Here is a 24,078-nt window from a genome sequence, read left to right on the forward strand (position 1 = left end):
TGTAACAAGTTACAGGAAGATCTTGATAAAATATATGAGTGGAGTAAAGAGTGGCAGATGGAATTTAATATAGACAAGACCCATGTTATGAAAATGGGAAGAAGTAGATACAGACCAAACTGGGAGTACAGACTGGGTGATGAGAAAATTAAAGAGACCAATGAGGAGAAAGACTTAGGAGTAACCGTGCAAAACACTTTGTCACCGGAGAAACACTTTAACAAGATTTTTGGGAAAACATACAACATGCTTCAAAATATTGGCCTTGCATTCCACTACCTAGATGAAGGAATGATGAAGAAGATATTATGTACCTTAATAAGACCCCAGCTAGAATATGCAGCATGTGTCTGGTCACCGCATATGAAGAAAAATGTGAAGAAGGTAGAAAGGGTGTATACAAAGGCTGGCAACAAGGATGGTACCAGGACTCAGGGAGTTAGACTATCAGGAAAGACTGAGGAAGCTGGGGCTGACCACATTAGAAGAGAGAAGAACAAGAGGAGATATGATAACTATGTATAAATTGGTGAACAAGATTGACATACTAGATAGAGAGTTGATAAAGGTGACCACAAGTAATCATCTCCGAGGACATGGAAAAAAGCTAATAAAGGACATCTGTCTAAATGACATGAGAAAATACAGTTTCCCGCATTGTAGCATTGATAAGTGGAATAAACTGAGCAGTCATGTCATTGACGCGGTGTGTGTCAATCAGTTGAAAGAGAGATATGACAGGAATGGACAAGGAGACAGGACACAGAGAGCTTAGCTCGGGCCCTGTAATACACAAATAGGTAAATACACACACACACACACACACACACACACACACACACACACACACACACACACACACACACGAGGAATTGAAAAAAAAGAAAAATCATAGTTACATATGTGCCACCTAAGATAAATACATGGGGAATTGAGGAACATAAAGACTACAGACCAGTGTCACTTACAAGTGTTTTGGGTAAGTTGTGTGAAATAGTTATCAAAGAAAAATGGGTTAAATTTTTAGAAGAGGAGCAAGTCATATCGAACAGACAATTTGGGTTCAGGAAAGGGAGGTCATGTGTATCAAACTTTTTAAGCTTTTACTTGAGTTATTGCAGGACTGGGAAACAGAGACGGATGGGTGGACACAGTATACCTGGATATAATAAAGGCTTTTGATAAAATCCCTCATGGAAGACTATTTTGGAAACTAGAGAACATAGGAGGACTGCGAGGAACTTTGCTAGAATGGACAAGAGATTATTTGAAGGATAGGGAGATGGAAACTGTGATCAGAGATACATATTCATCTTGGGATAAAATAACAAGCAGAGTGCCACAAGGGTCAGTGTTAGCCCCCATTATGTTTCAGATTTATGTAAACGACATTCACATTGGGATGAACAGTTATATTAATTTATTTGCTAATGATGCAAAGCTGCTAAGAGTTATCAAAACTAGGGAAGACTGTCTGCTGTTACAGAAGATATAAACAAGATCTATAAGTGAAGTAGGAAGTGGAAATTGGAGTTTAATGCCAAGAAATGTCACATAATGGAACTAGGAAAGAGCAAAAGAAGACAGGTATGGAACTATTTGATGGGAGAGGAAAAAATAATGAAGACTAAAGAGGAAAAAGATCTGGGAGTGATTATACAGGAAAATTTGAGTCCCGAGAAACACATAAGCAAGATATTTGGATCATCATATAAAATGTTGACTAAGTGGCATTTCAATACAAGGACAAAGATATGATGAAAAAAAATCATCACAAGCATGATATATCCAAGGCTGGAATATGCAGCAGTAGTGTGGTCTCCGAGCTCTGAAAAGGACACAGACAACACTCGATTAACGAACGTTTACACAACGAAACTTCACAACAACAAACGTTTCCTTTTACTATCATCTGCTGGCTTTAATGAAATTTTATCCAGGTAATTTTTTCCAAGTTTGAAAGCCCCGCCGTATCACACAAGCTGACAGGATTTTGAATACACCAGTGCCTCTCGTGGACAAAACGCACACCACTCACTCCCCTACCCTTCCCCGCTCTTAGTTCAAAACAATAACAGCGTCCGGCAGTAGCTCGTCATCCCTCACTCAACATGCCACCAAAACACCCTGCAACTAGCCCTGCAATGTCACCTAGTGTTGCTAAGATGATCAGGAAGTCTCTTACTCACAAAGTGAAGCTGGATATTATTCACAGACACAAGAGAGGCAAGAAAACTAATAGCATTGCTTATCACCATGGCTTGATTCCAGCTACAGTCTCTACTATTTTCAAGTCAGTAGACTCTATTAAGAAGGCTGGTGAGACTGTATCTTCCTTGCAAGCTAAAAGAACCACCCAAATTTGTGACTCTGCAATGGATAAAATGGAAAGCTTTGTGGAAATGTGCTACATAAGTTTTGTATGTGGTACAATGATACACCTTTTGTTTACATTCCACAGGTTGCTGATTAGCATCTTTCCTGCTTCACTCTCCCTCCCTTCACAAGTTTAAGATCATCAACATTATAAAGTTACTTACATACATACATTAGTGTACATTATATTATAATGACTTAGGCTTAAATTAAACTGCTTAAATGTTTAACTTCATAATTTTTATTTTCATTAAAACTTTTACTGTACTATGATGCACTCTTGCTTTGTTTACTCTCAATGGAAGTTCAAGTCAGAGGTCGAACTTGTTATAATTGGTTCGTTAATCGAAAATTCATGCAACAAATGTTTTTTTAGGAACGTAACCTGTTCATTAAGCGAGGGTTGCCTGTATAAGAAAATTGGAAAGGATACAGAAGATTGCTACAGAGATGGTGCCCGAATTAAAGGACCTAAAATATGAAGAACAACTGAAGGAAATGGGAATACCAACCTTACAAGACAGAAGAGAACGTGGGAACCTAATAACAATCAATGTACAAGATCGTCAATAGCATCAAAAAGATAGACAAGGAAGACCTGGTGCTGGTGACAAAAGATGGAAGGACAAGAGGACATGTAAAGAAGACCAAGATGAGGCAGTGTATGAAGGATATTGGAAAATACAGTTTTCCACACAGAATGGTGGAACGGTGGAATGCATTGAATTATGAAGTTGTTACAGCACATAATGTGCATAACTTTAAGGAAAAATTTGATAAATGGAGACATGGAGATAGGACACGATGAGCACCGCTCAAACCTTGTACAATACAACTAAGTAAATACACACACAGTAAATATATCAATACAACTGTTTACCCCATGGTAAACAACATTCACCATGGGGTAAACAGTTACACTAATTTATTTGCTGATGATGCAAAGCTGTTAAGAGTAATCAAAACCTGGGAGGACTGTTTGCTGTTACAGGAAGATATAAACAAAATCTATGAGTTGAGTAAGAAGTGGAAATTGGAGTTCAATGCCAAGAAATGTCACGTAATGGAATTAGGAAAGAGTAAGAGAAGACCAGTATGGAACTATCTGATGGGAGAGGAACAAATAATGAAGACTAAAGAGGAAAAAAATCTGGGAGTGATTATACAGAAAAATCTGAATCCCGAAAAACACATAAGTAAGATATTTAGATTAGCATATAAAAGTTGACTAATATAAGAATGGCATTTCAATTCAAGGACAAAGATATGATGAAAAAATTATCACGAGCATGATACGTAATAAGCTGGAATATGCAGCAGTGGTGTGGTCTCCAAGCTCTAAAAAGATGTAAGAAGATTAGAATGGATTCAGAAGATAGCTACAAAGATGGTGCCAGAACTAAAGGACCTAACATATGAAGAAAGAGTGAAGGAAATGGGACTGCCAAGCTTATAAGGTAGAAGAGAACGAGGAGACCTAATAACAATGTACAAGATAGTCAATGGCATTGAAAAGATAGACAAGGAAGACCTGGTGCTGGTGACAGAAGAAGACAGAAGGACAAGAGGACATGTAAAGAAGATTAGGATGAAGTAGTGTGTAAAGGATATTGAATAATACAGTTTTCCACACAGAATGGTGGAACAGTGGAATGCATCGAATAATGAAGTTGATACAGCACATAATGTGCATAACTTTAAAGAAAATTTGGATAAATGGAGACATGGAGACAAGGCACCATGAGCCCCACTCAAATCCTGTACAATACAACTAGGTAAATACATTCTCTCTCTCTCTCTCTCTCTCTCTCTCTCTCTCTCTCTCTCTCTCTCTCTCTCTCTCTCTCATGCAGATTAAAACATTTCATGGATGCCTATGAAATATAATCCTGTATAATATTGGGTGTTTAATGTAAAGCAGCACTTGAGTGAGTAATTGTTGCACCTTCATGCTAAACACCCCAGCAGATTTTTCATTTCAATCTTAAGTTCACTTTATGATTGTTCCCTTTATAACTGCATTTTCAGGAACATAACCCAGTTATATAGCAGGGAGGACCTATACAAAACAGGCGAGGAGATGAGTGACATTATGAATGATTTTAAAGTCTGTTTACATGGGAAACAAAATATTTAGTGATGATGGGAGTAAAGTAGTTAGAGAGACCTGAACAAATAAAAGTAAAGACAAGAAATCAAGAAACTACTGGAGGATCTAGATGTCAGGAAAGCAATAAGACATGGTGGTATGCATAAAGAAAGGTAAAGATCAACTTATGGAAGTAATTTGAGACACAATCTGCAGCTCACTGAAGGATGAGTACCAAAGGAGTGGAAAAAAGCAAACATAGTCCCCACATGCAACAGAGGAAATAAAATAGAACCATTGAACTATAAGCCAATGTCACTGTTATATATAAACTAAACAAAGGATAGAAGTAGAAAATATTTATCTGGAAGGTAATGGAAAAACCCTTTGGATTTAGAAAAGACTGATCTTCCTATCACTTAGCTATCAGTCTTTATACAAGAGTTATAAATGTATAGAAACTTGTAGGAAACAGATGAGTTGATGCTGTGCATTTGAAATGAAAAAAAAAAAACTAAAAAGTACTTTTGTGGAAGTTTGAAAAGATAGGACTGAACAAAGAAGTACTGAGTTGGATGAAGGACTATCTGCAGGGTTGAAGAAGGAGAGTAACAATGAGTAACACTAGTTTAAGCTGGGATGAAGTAACAAGTGCCATTCACTGTTAGGATTCATCCATGTTGGTACCCATTATATAAGTTTGAGTATTTATACTAACTTACTTGCTGATTATGCAGTTAAGAATAGAGACTCCATGAACATTGCAATGAATAGCAAGACAATATTGATAAAACTGATGCATGGAGTCATAGATAAAAACTATAATACAGTAAGTTCTCGTTATACGGTACATATGCGTTCCTGAAAACCTTACCGTAAATCGAAATTACCATATACCGAACCCATTATAACATGTAATAGTAGGGAATGCATTCCAGCACGTCAAAAGTCACCCCTACAGAAATTAAAATACATGAAAATAGTCATTAAAAAAAAAAGTAAAGTACTGTGCAAAAGAAATAAACAGAAAATGTTTTTATTTACCTTTCACTCGCCATGCATTCTATCAGATGATGTCCTTCCCGAGGCTAAGCGACAGTAGAGATTTCAGCCCTTACTCATCTTCCGCTGAGTGGGCAGACGAGGATAAGACATCATTGTAGATGGAGGACTTGGTCTTTCTTGTTTTTTCATCATAGATTTCTTGATAAATCTTGACACTTTTCTTTAAGTAATGAGGCACTGCTACTCCTAGCAGAATTTGGGTCACGTTCCTTCAGGGTTTCCAGAGCTTTTTCGATACCACCAAAACATTCTCTAAGAGTTTTGATGTCCAGGCCATGCACAGTTTCTTCTTCCTCGTCTCCCTCTTTTTCTGCCTCCTGTGATGCCTTGTCTAGCTCTACGTTCATCATTTGAGAGAGATTCAGCATGGCTTTCCAAAAGATCTTGAACATCATCATTAACTTCATCGAAGCCAGCCCTACTACGTTATTTCTGATCACACCGGTCGTCTTCAGCTAAGCCTGGGAAGTCATGCACATATTTTGGACATACTTTATTTCATTCCACGTCAAGTTCATGGTAGACGTTTTCACTTCATCCCAAGATGACTTGATGTTATCTAAGGCGTGCTTGATGTTATATGACTTCCACCATTCCCTGATAGTGGGCTTGCCAGGCCCATCTGTGCCCTTTATCAGTTGCTGCATGGTTCGCCGCCGGTAGTAGGCTTTAAATGTTTGCCATAATTGTTATGAATATATTTGTGCTTACAATAGACCCTTCAATATTCCATTTATTCATCTAATTAGTAATGCATGTAAGTAATATGTAATGCAGTTAAAAAAAAAAAGGGGGAGGGGAAGAGATAACAGGCTTCAAGGATGGTCAAGTTAAAGTCAGTACTGTGAGTGGCGGGGAGGTATGGCGTGGATGACGTCATCACCCCTTCTCCCCCACTCTAGGCTGTGAATTTTTCTTCCTGTATATCGAATTGAGGGTAGTAATTTCCAAATAACGTAACTGTGAATTTACCGTATAAAGAACTACCGTATAACGAGGACTTACTGTATAATACAAAAAATGACATACTTGAAATAAAAGTAGAAAGAGGCCTCCATAGAATTAAACTTAAATTAAAGTTTGTTGGTTTTAGTCCTGGTGTCCATCACATCTGATGCTCTCCATAATGTCAGTCAGGTGAACCCAACTTCCCAGTGTGGCACTCCAACCACAGCAGTAAACAACTTAAACTCACGAGCCCGAGTGATACTCGATCTGCCAACCTTGGCAATGCCAGGCCACTGCGTTACCACTGTACTAATTAGAGGCTAGTACAGTGGTAAATAAAAGTGAGGAAAATAAAAACACAGGAATGATCACTGAGGACACCAAGTCTTCAGAAAACCATACAAGTACATCTTGTTCCACATACAAAATGTAAACAACTATAATGTCTATAAGAGTAGAATTATTACCTAAACAAAGATATAATAATGAAAATAATAACCAACATGATACATCCTAAAAAAATATGCAGCAGTAGTATAGTCTCACTCACAAAAAAAAGATATAAAAAAAAAGCTTGAAAGACTACACAGGGCAGCTGCAGAGCAGAATTCAGGCTTGAAGAACCTAAATTATATGGAGAAACTGAAAGGTATAACATTTACAACACCACAAGAGAAAAGATAAAGAAGAAATCCAATAAAGATGTGCAAACCAATAATAATCCACATGGAAAAGGTAGACACATTTTGTTGCCACAAATGAAGGGAAGAACAACATACAAGATAACAAATAAATACGATGAAGAAGGATATGTAACCTAGTGATATCAAGAAACATATTTTCCCACATCAAACTATAGACTTCTAAAATGACATGCAGTTATGACAGACAGTGTACATACATACATTCAAAGATAAATTGGATAAATATGGAGAAAAAGACAAAATGAGCTTTGCTCAGAACTTGTACTGCACAATTAGGTAAATAACACCCCCCCCCTACACACACACACACAACATAGTATAATGGTAGCATGCTTGGCCCCGAGAAGACCCTGGTATGAGTCTTTGGCGTAGAAAGGCAAATAGGTGAGCCTCTTAACAGTTATTTCTCCTTGACATGATAGACTAATAATAAAAAATTGTAGAAAAATGCAAAAATTTCCAGTATTACCTATGTGTGTAGCACATCCACCACCGATAAAGCACAAGCAGTGACCAACCTTAAGAGACAATGTTAGCAAGTGTTTGGATATTTGAGATGCCAAATAATTATTCATTTTATGAATTTTGTTATTTGTAAGGACACGTCTATATATAGACCATGCTACAACTTTGTGTAGTAAAATCAGAACAAGCTTCTATATATAGACGATCTGACAAAAAGTTTCAATCTCAAAACGTCTATATATAGATCCCCCACTGGGAAGGGGTTAATAATAGCCCTTGTTCAACTGACAGCAAGTAGATACAAGATGTAACCCCATGAGTTTGTGACCTCGCTGTCCTGGTGTGTGGTATGTGAGTGGTCTCAGTTCTACCAAAAGATCCATCAGTATAACCTTCTGACCTCTTTCCATAAGGGAACAGCTGACTGGGTGACCAGCAAAAAAAAAACACACAACACACACACACACACACACACACACACACACATACACATGGAAAATGGGAAGAAGTAGATACAGACCAAACAGGGATTACAGGCTGGGTGATGAGAAAATTAAAGAGACCAATGAGGAGAAAGACTTAGGAGTAACTGTGCAAAACACCTTGTCACCAGAGAAACACATTAACAAGATTTTTGGGAAAACATACAACATGCTTCAAAATATTGGCCTTGCATTTCACTACCTAGATGAAGGAATGATGAAGATATTATGTACCTTAATAAGACCCCAGTTAGAATATGCAGCATGTGTCTGGTCACCGCATATGAAGAAAAATGTGAAGAGGGTGGAAAGGGTACAGAGGCTGGCAACAAGGATGGTACTCAGGGAGTTAGACTATGAGGAAGAAAGACTGAGGAAGCTGGGGTTGACCACATTAGAAGAGAGAACTATGTATAAATTGGTGAACAAGATTGACATACTGGATAGAGAGTTGATAAAGGTGACCACAAGTAATCATCTCCGAGAACATGGAAAAAAAGCTAATAAAGGACATCTGTCTAAATGACGTGAGAAAATACAGTTTCCCGCATCATAGCATTGATAAGTGGAATAAACTGAGCAGTGATGTCGTTGACGCGGTGTGTGTCAACCAGATGAAAGAGAGATATGACAGAAATGGACAAGGAGACAGGACACAGAGAGCTTAGCTCGGGCCCTGTAATACACAAATAGGTAAATACAAATAGGTAAATACACACACACACACACACACACACACACACACACACACACACACACACACACACACACACACACACTGGCTTCACATGCCAGAGGACCGGGGTTCAATTACCCGGCCGGGTGGAGATATTTGGGTGTGTCTCCTCACACGTAGCCCTGTTCACCTAGCAGTGAGTAGGTACGGGATGTAAATCGAGGAGTTGTGACCTTGTTGTCCCGGTGTGTGGTGTGTGCCTGGTCTCAGGCCTATCCGAAGATCGGAAATAATGAGCTCTGAGCTCGTTCCGTAGGGTAACGTCTGGCTGTCTCGTCAGAGACTGCAGCAGATCATACAGTGAAACACACACACACACACACACACACACACACTTCCTAAAATTAAATCAAACATCCTTAATTAATTTATAAAAAAAAATTATCACATAAAACATAGTGGTGTACACATATCAGCTTGCTCTTAACCATTCTTTTACCATTTTGGATGAAAAAGCATGCATTACTGTGCTTACCACTGTGATGCCTTGTTCTTCTGAGTTCAACTGTTCTTTGTTATGTTCAGTCCCAGGTCCAGCATCACAAAATAAACTTCAACTAAAAAGTTTTGCTTCTGGTTTATCCACAAACTTCCTAGAAAATTTGAAGTATCATTAGGAAAGTGGGATGCACAAGATTATTTATTTAAAAAATTCTGATGACTTCAAACTAACAGTAAGGAAAATGGCATTAACGGATGTCATGCCATTCACATTGCTATATGTCATTGAATTGTTTATGGTTACATCTTGAAACACTGGACAGGTGAAGCACTATGTTCAAGGTTAACCTCTATTCTTTTTTTTTAATTATATCTATTTAGCATTAGTTATGACAAGTAACAATTAATAATTGTCATATCCTTTGCTATCATGTCTTCCACTATCACGTTTTATTGCTATCACACACACTTAAAAAGCTGTACATGTCTATATCATGCATGAAATTACTGCTGTCACATGCCTGTCATTAAAAAAATTCCCAGATTATGATATCACGTGATAGTTAAGTTTCTCTATGTACTTTTATTGAGAGATAGTTCATCACATATCTTCCCAATCTACTCCTAATTGTCCACAATGAGGTATCATATTTGACAGCATATAAGACAACTATTTCCAGTACTTTTACCTATTCTAACTGTATGCATCATTATTTTATTGCTGGTAATATTATCATTACCAGTATTATCACTTTAATAACAAATTACCGTAAAAATGAAAACCAATAACCTGTGAGGCTGTGACGCATATTGATAGATATCAGCTGATCAGTGCCCAGATTTGATGCCATCTGGCACTGAGGAGTAACAGCAAGTTCATAATCATAACAAAACATTATAGCAGCAGGAGGAAAAAGATAGAGCTACACAATCTCCTACAAACAAGTGGTAGACTATGCCAAGAAGCATGGTAAAAGAGCAGCAGCACAAGCTTTTGGGCCACCACCTACTGAAAAAATTATAAGTATCTGGCAACAGTAAGAAGACCAAGTGCAGAGCACAAGGAAAGATAAATGTTTTCTGCTTATATAATGTGTTGCTAGATTTCTTTTAACAGTATATACTTAAGTACACTAAATTTGACTTGCAGAAATGTCCTATATGCCCTCAAATATACTAAACAAAATGATTTAAAATGTATGTAGTTATTATGAATCTTGATTAAGTATTTTATATTGTATTGTTTCTTAATTTCTATACTATTATATGGTATACAACTGGCAAAAAGTAACAAAGAAATGACAGCTTGGAGGTTCTAGTATCAATCTAAATTATTACCATAGGTTCTTTACTTCAGCTATTGCAGTTTTTGCTATTATGCAGTGATAGATGCACCAAATAGATGTGATAACAGAGGGTTGTGTGTGTGTGTGTGTGTGTGTGTGTGTGTGTGTGTGTGTGTGTGTGTGTATTTACCTAGTTGTATTTACCTAGTTGTAGTTTTACAGGGCCTGGGCTTTATGCTCGTGTGGCCCCGTCTCCATATCTACACTTAACCAATCTTACTTTAAAAGTATGCACACTCATTGCAGACACTACTTCTTCATTCAAACTGTTCCACGTCTCAATACATCTTTGCGGGAAACTATACTTTTTAATATCTCTTACACATCTTCCCTTCCTCAGCTTCTTACTATGCGATCTTGTGCTTCGACTGGCATATTCTTCTCTCAGGATCAGATACTCATTGTCCACTTGGTCCATTCCATTTATCAATTTATAAACTTGTATGAGATGCCCTCTCTCCCTTTTCTCCTCCAATGTTGGAAGATCCAAAGCCTTTAGTCTCTCCTCATATGTCATCCCTTCAAGTTCTGGGACCATTCTTGCAGCCATTTTTTGTAGTCTCTCCAGCTTCCTTATGTGTTTCTTTTTGTGAGGGGTCCACACTACTCCTGCATATTCCAATCTGGGTCTTATTATAGTACTTATCAATTTCTTCATCATTTCTTTGTCCATGTAGTGAAATGCTATTCCAATATTCCTTAGCAAATTGTATGTCTCTCTGAAAATTCTATCAATATGGCTTGCCGGTTGATTATTTTCTTCCATTATCACTCCCAACTCCTTTTCCTTTTTTACTTTCTCCAGTTCTACTCCATCTCCCATCTTATAGATTCCCACTGGTCGTCTTTCACTCTTTCCCATTTTCATGACATGGCTTTTGTCCACATTGAATTCCATCTCCCACTTTTAACTCCATTCCCAGATGTTATTTAGGTCTTCTTGCAGTATTTCACAATCTTCTTTTTGCTTTATAACTCGCACAGTTTTGCATCATTCGCAAACAGATTTATGTAGCTCTTCACTCCTTCTGGCATGTGATTTATATAAATGAGAAAAAGTATTGGCGCCAATACTGACCCTTGTGGCACTCCGCTTTTTACTGCTCTCCACTTGGACTTCATATCTTTGACTACCGTCCTTATTTCTCTCCCCTTCAAATAATTTTCCATCCATCTCAATGTGTTTCCTTTTAAACCACCCTTCTCTTCTAATTTCCACAGTAACCTTGCATGTGGCACTTTATCAAATGCCTTTTAAATCCAAGTAAATACAATCAACCCATCCCTCTTGTACCCTATCAACTACTCTAGAGTAGAAACTCAGTAAATTTGTTACACACAACCGACCTTTTCTAAAGCCAAATTGGCTATTTGATAGTAATTTGTTGTCTTCAAGGAACTCGATCCATTGTTTCTTTTTTATTCTTTCACACATCTTGCATATTACACTAGTTAGTGATACCGGTCTGTAATTTAAAGGTTCTTCCTTCCTTCTGCTCTTATATATGGGAACCACCTCAGCTCTTTTCCATTCTACTGGTACTATTCCATTTTCTATTGAGCATTTTTATGATGTTGTATATAGGACTTGCTAGTTCTTCCCTACATTCTTTCAGTATTCTGCCTGAGACTTCATCCGGTCCCATTGCCTTCTCTTCATCCAGTTCCTTCATTAACTCTTTTATTTCAAGCTTGGTTACTTTAATCTCTTTCATATAGTTTGTCTCTCTAATACCCTGTGGCCTTTCAAATTTGGATTCCTTAGTAAAGATCTGGAATTTATCATTTAATAGTCCTGCCATACTTCTTTGGTCTTACACCATCCTGTTCTCTCCTTTTAACCTTTATATTGTTTCTTTTTGCCTAATTTTTCCATTTATGAATCTGTAGAACAATTTCGGTTGCTCCTTACATTTTTCGACAATGTCCTTTTCAAAGTTCTTTTCTTCTTCCTTCCTCACCTTAATATATTCATTTCTCGGTGCCTTGAAGTTTTCCTTATTTGCTGGATTTCTATTTCTCCTCCACCTTTTCCATGCTCCATCGCTTTTCTCCTTTGCCCTAGCACACTTTGCATTAAACCAATCTTTCTTTCCTTCTTCTTTAGGTCTGTATTTCGGGACATATTCCCTGACTCCTGTTTTGTATATTTCCAAAAATAACTTATACTTCTCTTGCATCGTCTCTGAGTTTTCCATCTCTTCCCAGTTTACGTTTTTAAAATAGTTCTTGATTCTCAATATCAGCCTTTCTGTAATTTAATCGGTCTCCTTTGTATGAATCGTCTCTATCTTCCTTTCCCTCTTCTATATCTATTTCTAATATTACATGGTCACTCTTTCCCAATGGGCACTTATATCTTATATCATCATTCATTTGTATAGCCCTAGTAAAAACTAGGTCCAATCTCGCCAGCTCGTCGTTTCCTCTGAATCTTGTGCATTCCTTTACTCTCTGGTCCATCATATTGTCTATCATTAGGTTCAGGAATCTTTCTCCCCAGGCTTCTTCCCCCATACCACTTTCATAATTTTCCCAGTCCACTTCTTTACAGTTGAAATCTCCTACTAATATCACTTTTCTCCTTTCTTTAACGATTCTCGTTAGACTCCTTATTGTGTCATCTATCATGTCTTTATATTCTTGATTGGTCCATGAATTTGTTTTTGGTGGCACATATGTTACTATGATTGTTAACTCTTATTTATTAATATGCATCTTAACATACAGTACTTCTGCTTTTCCTTCCCCACATTCCACTTGGTTTATCACTATCTCCTTCCTTAACATTATCATGACTCCTCCTCCTCCTTTACTCCCCCTGTCTCTTCTCCATACATTATACCTATTATCCAAGTCTATTTTGATTGCCTCATTTAGTTTTGTTTCAGCTAGGCATACAATATCCGGATTTTCTTTCTTTATGTAATCTCTTAATTCTAATTTACTTGATAAAACCCCATCTATGTTTGTATACATCATTTTTAGTCTCTTGTCTTTATCATTTTTAGTTAAACTTGTTCCACTTTTTTTCTCTTCCTTCTCTTTTATATACCATCTCCTTATCCTGTCCTAGAATTCTGCAAAAAAATGCCTTTTTTTCTTCTTCTGACCTTTCATTATCTTTTTCCCTTACTGCTGCCGCCAGTTCGTTGTATCTCTTTCTTTCTTCCTCATTTCTATTTTTCTTTATATAGATATCCTTGCAGCCTTCTGTTTCTCTAAGTTTTGTTGTTCTATATAATATTTCTTCTGTTACTGCTTGTGATTTTAGTAGTATTTTAATTGGTCTTGTTTTTCCTTCTTGATATGGTCCCATTCTGTTTATTTCTTCTACTCCCTCTTCTAAGTTCTGCCTATCTTCATCGTTTAGATTTTTTAGTAGGTCTTTGACTGATTTCATTTCTTCTTTTCTCTTCTTGGTCTATATTTTATATTTTTTTCTTTTATTCCAAATACGATTACACTCTTCTTTTTTTCTGCAATTTCTCTAACTAGATTTTCTTTTTTCTTGAGGACTCCTATCATTTTGTTTGTCATATTTTCTTCTTTTCTTTAAGTTGTTCTTGAATCACCTCCTGAAATTCATCCTTATCTTTCTTATCTTAGATTCTCCATGCTTGCACTTCCTTTTTTATCATGTTCTGTACTCTTTCCTCTTCTTTGTTTACTAGATCTTTCAGCTTCTCTTTTTCTTTCTCAGCTTTACCGAGTCCTTCTTCCATCTGCTTCTTGTAGTTAGCTACTACCTTTTTCAGTTCTTCGTTTTCTGCTCTTAGCCTCATTTTCTTCCACTTTTTTTTATCCTTTCTCTCAGTTTTTTAAACTCTTTTTCCTGTGTGTGTGTGTGTGTGTGTGTGTGTGTGTGTGTGTGTGTGTGTATATATATATATATATATATATATATATATATATATATATATATATATATATATATATATATATATATATATATATATATATATATATATATATACACACACACACAGGAAAAAGTTTAAAAACTGAGAGAAAAGATAAAAAGTGGAAGAATATATATATATATATATATATATATATATATATATATATATATATATATATATATATATATATATATATGACTTGAAAAACAGAGCGTCTATAGCGTACGATACAGGAGAGAAGACCCACAAAGGGCGGTTATCTTCATTATATCCACTTCACGTTTCGGAAAGTACATATCCCATCTTCAGGTACAAAGGGGCTGTAAAACCACGTAAAACGTTAAAAATGACCAAACGCAGTGGTCCTACTACTTGTTCCTCCAACAGATAAGTGGGGAGGGCGACTGGCTTACCAGTATTTATAGGCTCCTACTCACTAAATGGCAAAATCTAATTGGTTCAATAAGAATTTCCTATCCAATACAAAATATAGTAGAAAATTCTAATCTGTCATAACTAATGCACAAAAAGAGAAAAATTTAAAGGTATGTTGTTCAACAGTTAGTCTATTACAGAAATATTTTAGTCTGAACGAAATACTCAATGCTAATTGGTTGAAACAAAGTACACGTATACGAACCTCCGACTCCTGACTATGTTATAATGACCCTATCTCACCTAGTTCGAAACCATTAAGAGAAAATTAATAATTTGGTGGCTATTTCTGTACCATTTAACTCTGGCTTCTCTTTTACAATAAATAAAGATTCCACTATCCTAAGGTCTGAGTTAGGATAGCGGAATCTTTATTTATTGTAAAAGAGAAGCCAGAGTTAAATGGTACAGAAATAGCCACCAAATTATTAATTTTCTCTTAATGGTTTCGAACTAGGTGAGATAGGGTCATTATAACATAGTCAGGAGTCGGAGGTTCGTATACATGTACTTTGTTTCAACCAATTAGCATTGAGTATTTCGTTCAGACTAAAATATTTCTGTAATAGACTAACTGTTGTACAACATACCTTTAAATTTTTCTCTTTTTGTGCATTAGTTATGACAGATTAGAATTTTCTACTATATTTTGTATTGGATAGGAAATTCTTATTGAACCAATTAGATTTTGCCATTTAGTGAGTAGGAGCCTATAAATACAGGTAAGCCAGTCGCCCTCCCCACTTACCTGTTGGAGGAACAAGTAGTAGGACCACTGAGTCTGGTCATGTTTTAACATTTTACGTGTGGTTTTACAGCCCCCTTTTGTACCTGAAGATGGGATATGTACTTTCCCGAAACGTTGTGAAGTGGATATAATGAAGATAACCGTCCTTTTGTGGGTCTTCTCTCTCCTGTATCGTGTATATATATATATATATATATATATATATATATATATATATATATATATATATATATATATATATACAGAAGCTCCCCAACTTACGAACATAATGGGGACCGAGAGGCTGTTCATAACTCCATTTGTTCGTATATCCAAAGTCGGGTCTCCATTGCCTTTTTTCCCGTTGTTTTAAAGTTTTGTTTACATTAAAAATACCTGTACATAAATCCCAATAAGTACAACATACCTTATACAGTACATGTAATATGTAATGCTTTTAATATCATTTGATGGTGATTCATACAACTTTAATGTAGAAACATACTTTATTTAAAAAGAAAATATATTGTAGTGGTGGCTGGCTGGCGAACCGATCCATAAGATGGCGTGTGGTCAGCTGGGCAGGAAAACACAACCACTGCCGTTACACAACACGAAGCCTATCCGTTAAACTGGGGATGACACCATACCATACTGAGAAAGATCGATAAACATGGATAGATTAACATGGCGTTGATCAATGGGGGTTGAACAGGTGTTCTATAAATCTGGGATGACTAAGCATCTGTATATCAGGGTCAAGCAGCTGACATGGTTACCACTAGGTTACAGACTCACATTTAGGTTACACATTTTAACGTTAGGGCTATGTCAGTTACATACATGAAAGTATTTCACATGAAATATAAAACTGAAAACATTGCATGCTTGAAATAAAAATGAGGAAACTCGTAAGATTTACCTTGTCCACTTGGATTTGTTGGGGGAAGTGGCGGGCGAGGAAGGGGGTGACGAGATGGTGGAGGGGTCGTCAGCGTCAGGCATGTGGGTAGAGGATGAAGATGGCACTGGCTCAGGGGTAGATGGCACTGACTGAGGAGTGGATGGTACTGTTGCCTCACGTTTATCTACCCATTTGAAGAACCGATGAAGCGACGACTGGCTCACAGCCTCCTTTTTTTCCTCGTATATGACCCGGTAGCATTTCAGTGCATCATGAACAGCTGCTGACACCTTGGCATGTCGTTCTTCATTTGGGTCCTGTTCTTCAAAATTTGCCAAGGCTGCCTCTATGGATGCAAAAGCTTCTGCCATCTTTTTAGTTTGGAAATGTTTTGGTGACATTTCCACTTCTTCCTCCTCTACCTCTTCTGCCTCCTTCCTCTACTTCTCCAATTCTCATAGTTCATCATTAGATATTTCCTTGTCATGGTCATCAAAGAACTCTGTGAAGTTCTGCTCCTCCAGCTCTAGCTCCAGTTTCTCACTCATGGAGATTAAATTGTCAACAACCTCCTCCTGCTCCTCCTGAATATTTTCAAACACAGTGAAATCATGAACAACCTGAGGGCAGAGCTTTTTCCATACGGCATTCATACAGGTGGTTGTAACTTCCCACCAGGAGGTATTAATGTTTTTATGGCATTGTAGATGTTATATGACTTCCAAAATTCGCTCAGAGTCATATCATTCTCGTCTGTTGCCTTCAGTGCCTGGCGGAAAGTGCGCCTTAGATAGTATTTTTTAACGTTGTGATGACTCCCTGGTCCATAGGTTGTATAATGGAGGTTGTGTTGGGTGGCAGGTAGACAACCTTGACATTAGGGTGAAAGTCATCTAGGTAAGGTGGGTGGCCAGGGGCGTTATCCAGCACCAGGAGGACGTTGAATGGAATGGAGTTGCTCCGACAATACTTCTCCACCTCAGTGATAAATTGATTATAAAACCACTCCTGAAAAATTGCCTGTGTGACCCAAGCTTTAGAGTTACTTTTCCACACAACTGGAAGAGATGCCTTGGCAATGTTTTTCAGGGCTCGTGAGTTTTCCGAGGTGTACACCAGTAGGGGCTTTAATTTCAAATCACCACTAGCATTACCCCCAAGCAGTAGCGTCAGTCTGTCCTTTGTAGCTTTGAAGCCAGGCATCGTCTTTTCCTCCTTACTGATGTAGGTTCGGTCAGGCATCTTTTTCCAGTAGAGGCCAGTTTCATCCACATTGAAAATCTGTTGTGGTGTGTAGCCTCCCTGGTGGATAATTTCTGCTAGTTTTCCTGGGAATTCCTCAGCTGCCTTAACATCTGCACTCGCCGCCTCACCAGACACCGTCACGTTATGCAAGTTATTCCGCACCTTGAAGCAGTTAAACCACCCATGACTTTGAGTGAATGACACATCCTCACCATACTCAGCCTTCAGTTCATTGAATAGACTCAGGGCCTTCTCTTGAATCATCATAAGACATAGAAGTTTCCGTTTCTGGATGCGGTCCTCGAACCAGACGGCGAGATGTTTTTCTATCTCCTCAATCACTTTCCCTCTCTTTTTCAATATGATGGTTGATTGCATGGGCACTGCAGATTTCACATGTTCCACTATTTTTTCTTTGTTCTTAATAATTGTGCCTACAGTTGACCGATTCATATTAAATTTTCGTGCCACATCAGACATTTTCTCACCTTTCTCAAGCTGTTTTATGATGTCTATTTTCATCTCTAAAGTTATAGCCTGACATTTCTTGGCAATTCCACTGGCTTCACCGTTTATTTTTCGCTTCACACCCGACATTTTTTATGGAATGATGCACAGGTAAAGCGAACTGTGGCACAAAAATTGGCGGTACACGAGGACACAGTGAACAGATGCTTTCGTGTTTATGGCGGGAGCCTGGAGGGCAGGGGAGTGATGCGCACAGCTGAGTGAGCTCGGCAGCGCCACAGGCAGAATCGTGAACTATATTTGCGCGCGGAAAATTTGAAGTTTCCTAGCATCTTTCAAACAATTTTTTGGACTTAAGTATTTAAAAGATTTGTTCGTATGTATGGAATGTTCACAAGTCGAATGTTCATAAGTAGGGAAGTTTCTGTATATATATATATATATATATATATATATATATATATATATATATATATATATATATATATATATATATATATATATATATAAGTACCATATATATATATATATATATATATATATATATATATATATATATATATATATATATATATACAGTGGTACTTCTACATACGAATTTAATTTGTTCCGTAACGATTGTTGTATATAAAAAAAATTGTATATCAAATAAATTTTTCACATAGAAATTGATGGAAATAGAATTAATTCGTTCTAGTGCTACAAATTTACCCCTCCAAAAAAATCAACATGCTCTAAGTACCAACCAAATACAGATTTAATATAAGATAAATACAATGTTTATTGTATGCATGATGTACTGTATTGCCCAAAATAATAACTTAACTCACAAAATTTGGGACACATTGATATACGTTCATCACACAAGACTCGGGGCACGTTGATAGACGTTTAGGCGTTTTGGGGCTATATTTTGGTTATTTTCTTCCCATCTTTTTACTTGTGAGCTGGCAACATTCATCGGGAGTAAACATAGAGAGAGATACATCAACAATGGTTTGACTTTACAGTTACTACTAGCGTTAGCGCACAGGGCCAAGTTACAGATATGCACACCACGTTCATATTTTATACTTATCTTGTGTTTCATATGCATTACGAGACTCATCTAAGTTTCTTCTTTTCAGCCTTCTTATTTTTACTTTTGGAACCCATGATCACGAGGTCTTGAGTTCACAAAACTTAAGAAAAAATACACACTGCCGAGGAGCACAGACATATACATGCACAAAGGATGAACAACGATACACAACGCGAACTGAATGTTCGGGTGGACGCGAGTAGCCGAGCAATCGCTGCGCCACCTACTTATGGCTATTCATATCTTAGAAATATCTTTGTATTTTGAGGCGTAAATTATATGAAATTTTTCGTCATATATCAAAATAATCATATGTTGGAGCATTTATATCTCGAAGTATTACTGTATATATATATATATATATATATATATATATATATATATATATATATATATATATATATATATATATATATATATATATATATATATACAGTGGAGAGTTAATACTCAAACATCTAAACAGTCAAACTTTTCAATACTCAAATACAAAAGTTCAATTTAATACTCGAAAAAATACCTGATACTCAAACGCCCACACACATGATTGTAAACAAAGGCTCCCTGACCTCTTCCTCTCCTCCCTTCACTAGTTGTGCTGCCGCAGTTGTCAGAATAACATTCTTGTACATTCTGTCTGTAGTTTTTCATTTATAAACTTAATTAACATCAATTATTGATTATTCATTAGTGGTGAAAATATCTGGTAATCAAATGGCCTCACATTTCGTCATATACGAAGCTCTGTCCTCTCCCTTCTCGCAATCGTCACTGTCCCGTTCTGATACTATAATACCAGTAATACTGATAATCTGGTTTACCGGATACCGGTGCGCATCACTAGTCCTGCCATAGCCTTGACAAAACAACATTCTTCTGCATTGTCGGTAGTTTTTAGTTTAGAAACTTACAATGGCACCAAAGAGGCTTATTAGTGGTGAAAATAAGGAATCTGGTGAGAGTACAAATGATAGGGAACCACAGCACTCTATTAGTGGATTCACAGGAATCACACCAGGAGAAAAGTTATAAAGATGTTTTCATGGATGATGACTCATCCTCCAAGGACCTCCCTCCTCCTCCCCACCCTTCTCCCCTCCTCTTCTACATTATTCATCATCAGCCTTCATTTATGGTGTGTACAAATCAAAATTATAAAAGGAATACATTGAAATTTTTATAAACTTAAGGTTTTGCTAAGCTTAGAATGAATTACCTGATTTATAGGTATCAATAGTCAAACTTTTTGATACTCGAACAGCCATTTGGAACTAATTAAGTTCAAGTATTGAGTCTCCACTGTATATATATATATATATATATATATATATATATATATATATATATATATATATATATATACAGGTGTCCCTCGGTTAACGATCGACTACTTAACGATATTTCGCTCATACGATCCCTCCAAATTAATCCCTATTTTTTGGTTAACGATCGCCAAAATTCGGTTAACGATCGGATTGACCAATCGCAATCGCGATCGCAATCGCGATCGCAGCGCCTCCATCCACCCGCGGCCCGTGCAGTAAACACACCACAGTCTTTCCCGCTGTTTTGATTGTGCAACAACAACTCTATCACGCTCGCTCTAAACTTCTTTTTTTGTGCTTATTTGTGATCAAGTGAACTTAGTGATGGCTTCCAAGCGACCCAACGATTGTTCTCCACCGGGAGATAAGGCTAAAAAATCGAGAAAGAGCATTGGCCTTGATATTAAGTTGAACATTGTGACTCGTCATGAGGGTGGTGAAGGGGTAAACTCTATTGCTCGTGCCCTTGGTTTATCTCAATCAACTGTATCAACAGTTCTCCAGAAAAAAGTACAAGTGAAGCAGCAGGCCAACCAAGTCACAAACCTGCACAAACACACAACAACTCGTAACAGGGAACCGATTATGGAAAAATTGGAACGTTTGCTGAGGCTATGGATTGAAGACCACACACACGCCGCATGCCTCTTTCTACCCAACTCGTTACTACTAAGGCACTGAGCCTGTGGGAGGACCTGAAACCAGAATTCAACATAGGCGAGACAGTGTCCTTCAAGGCCAGTAAGGGGTGGTTTGAACGTTTCAAACATCGTGGGAGTCTACACAACCTCAAGGTTAGTGGGGAGGCAGCGAGTTCGGATCAACCGCTGCAAACGCCTTCAAGCCTTTGCTTAAAGAGCGCATCGAGGAAGGAGGTTATTCAGCCAAGCAGGTTCTAAACTTTGACGAGACAGGCCTGTATTGGAAGAAGATGTCATCGAGAACGTTTATAGCAAAGGAGGAGAAGTCGGCACCAGGATTCAAGGCATCTAAAGACAGGTTAACATTATTGGTGGGGGAATGCGCTGGTGATCTTAAGCTTAAACCATGCCTTATTTACCATTCCCAAAACCCAAGAGCTCTGTCTGGCTATATTAAGGAATATTTGCCCGTAGTATGGAAGGCAAACAAAAGGGTGGATGACGACTGTTATCATGCAAAGTTACGTGACAGGATACCTCTCCAAATTCCTAAAAGAATATGCTGCCCAAAACAACATTGCTAACAGATTTCTCTTGCTGTGTGACAACGCCCCAGCCACCCAGAGAGCATGAATGACTGGGCAGATAATATTGAGGTCATGTTTATGCCCCAAACACAACTGCCCTCATCCAGCCGATGGACCAAGGAGTCATCGCTACTTTCAAGGCCTATTACCAGCGGCGCACCATGAAACAGCTGTTGGCCTGCATTGACACCCTGACAAGCCGACCATGAAACAATTTTGGAAGGATTATAACATTAAAAGGGATCGACAACATCGACGAGTCATGGAAGGAGGTGTCCAAGTCGGCAATGAATGGATGTTGGCGTAATTTGTGGCCTGAGTGCGTGGAACGTAAACAGGAAGTCCCTGTCGATGTTACAGCAGTAAGGAAAGACATCGTTCATATCTCCCATAAGGCAGGCTTCAATGAGGTGGACGAGAATGACGTACAAGAACTGCTGGACAGTCATTCTGAGCCTCTCTCCAACGACGACCTCATGGAGTTGGAGAAACAAAATACTTTGGAGGAAATGGAGGAGGACAAGGAGCCTGAAAGAACCCTCTCCGTCAAGATTTTCGAGGAGATTTTTAATCATATTAACCAGGCCATACATCTTCTCCAGGAGAATGACCCCAACCCAAACCGAAGTAATGGCGTGACTAATGCTATAGAAAATGACATGAAAGTGTATAAAGAACTATTTGAGGCAAAGAAAAGGATGGCAAAACAGACAGTCATCTCATCTTTCTTCAAACCACTCACCGCCCAAGCAACCCCATCCACATCCCAAGCAACCCCATCTACCGATCAAGCAACTCCATCCACCTCCCAAGCTACCCCATCCACCTCAAAAGCAATCCCATCTACTTCCATAGGAGTCATCTCGTCGTACTTCAAAGTTCGTCCTGCTACCTCGAAAAAAACTCCACCCACTTCCAAAACAACTCCATCCACCTCCAAAACAACTCCACCCACATCCAATCTATCCTTCACATCCACCGTAACCTTGAGTGACGATGAGGAGAGCCTGGATGACCCACCCCCACTGGAAAACGTATTCTCTCAAGAATTTGAAGGGTTTGAAGCAGCTGACCGAGTTTGGGTCGGTGTGGGCATGATGAGATTTAATCCTCCAAGGCCCTGTGTCCTCGGGGCACAAAACAACACACTACGCATATCACATCCACTCCTCAAGGTAAGTACTACCAATTCTAAAGGTGTAAATAACAACTAACAACATAGAAAGTGTCGTTTATTTACGCATCGCGAAATACATGTATGTAGTTGATAATTTCAAATCCCTCAGTTAGCGATCGTTTCGGTTAGCGATCTGTTTTTGGGAAACGTAACCCTATCGTTAACCAAGGGATACCTGTATATATATATATACATATATATATATACAGTGGAGACTCAATACTCGAACTTCATTTGTTCCAAATGGCCGTTCGAGTATTAAAAAGTTCGACTATTGATACCTATAAATCAAGTAATTCATTCCAGCCATTACCAAACCCAAGTTTAGAAAAAGGCAGCGGTTTAATTTTGCAGTCGCCACTAGCATTGGCGCACAGAAGCAGAGTTGGCCTGTCTTTCATGGGTTTGTGTCCTGGCAAACACTTCTCATCCTTTGTTATATAGATCATGTTTTTTTTTTTTTTTTTTAACAGGCCAGTTTCAACACAATTAAAGATCTATTGTGGGGTTAAGCACTTCCTATCCATAAATTTCTTAAATTCAGGCAAAAATTACTCAGCAGCAACTCTGTCAGCACTTGCGGGCTTGCCGTGAGTCATAACAGAATGAATTCCAGTTTTCTTGAAATTCACAAACCACCCTTTGCTTGCTTTAAAATCATCATTGGAGTCAGATGTAGTATCAGAAGTTAGATCACGATGCAGCAGCCTAGCCTTCGCACAAATTATGCCCTCTGACAAAGAATCAACAGCCATCTGCCTTTGGTTTATCCAATCAACAATTTTTCCATTTCTTCCACTGCCGCAGGTCGCTTAACTGGCCTTTTCTCACCAATAGCCACATCAGCTCTTTTAATGAGCTCTGTCTTCTTCAGTATTGTGGCTACTGTAGATTTAGCCATACAGTACTCAGTTGCAAGATTGGTTATTCT

The 24,078-nt window shown here is 37.9% G+C and overlaps 1 protein-coding gene across 5 annotated transcripts in view; it reads right to left on the reverse strand.

Annotated features, from left to right (window-relative positions):
• Positions 1 to 24,078, reverse strand: part of LOC123517313 (lysophosphatidylserine lipase ABHD12-like) — a 124,464-nt gene that overhangs the window by 41,223 nt on the left and 59,163 nt on the right. For 2 of the 5 annotated variants that reach the window (XR_006678430.1, XR_006678431.1), the window contains exon 9: positions 9,341 to 9,458. Coding sequence is in view for 1 of the 5 variants with exons in the window: in XM_045277284.1 (XP_045133219.1) it covers positions 9,419 to 9,458 (40 nt within the window). In the remaining 4 variants the exon portion in view is untranslated. Of the gene's footprint in view, positions 1 to 1,800; positions 1,829 to 9,128; positions 9,459 to 24,078 lie in introns of those variants that run through there. The other 3 variants (XR_006678432.1, XR_006678433.1, XM_045277284.1) reach the window with 3 other exon arrangements.

This window comes from Portunus trituberculatus, chromosome 42 (genome assembly GCF_017591435.1).
Source record: "Portunus trituberculatus isolate SZX2019 chromosome 42, ASM1759143v1, whole genome shotgun sequence".
In the NCBI taxonomy this organism is placed as follows: Eukaryota; Metazoa; Arthropoda; class Malacostraca; order Decapoda; family Portunidae; genus Portunus; species Portunus trituberculatus.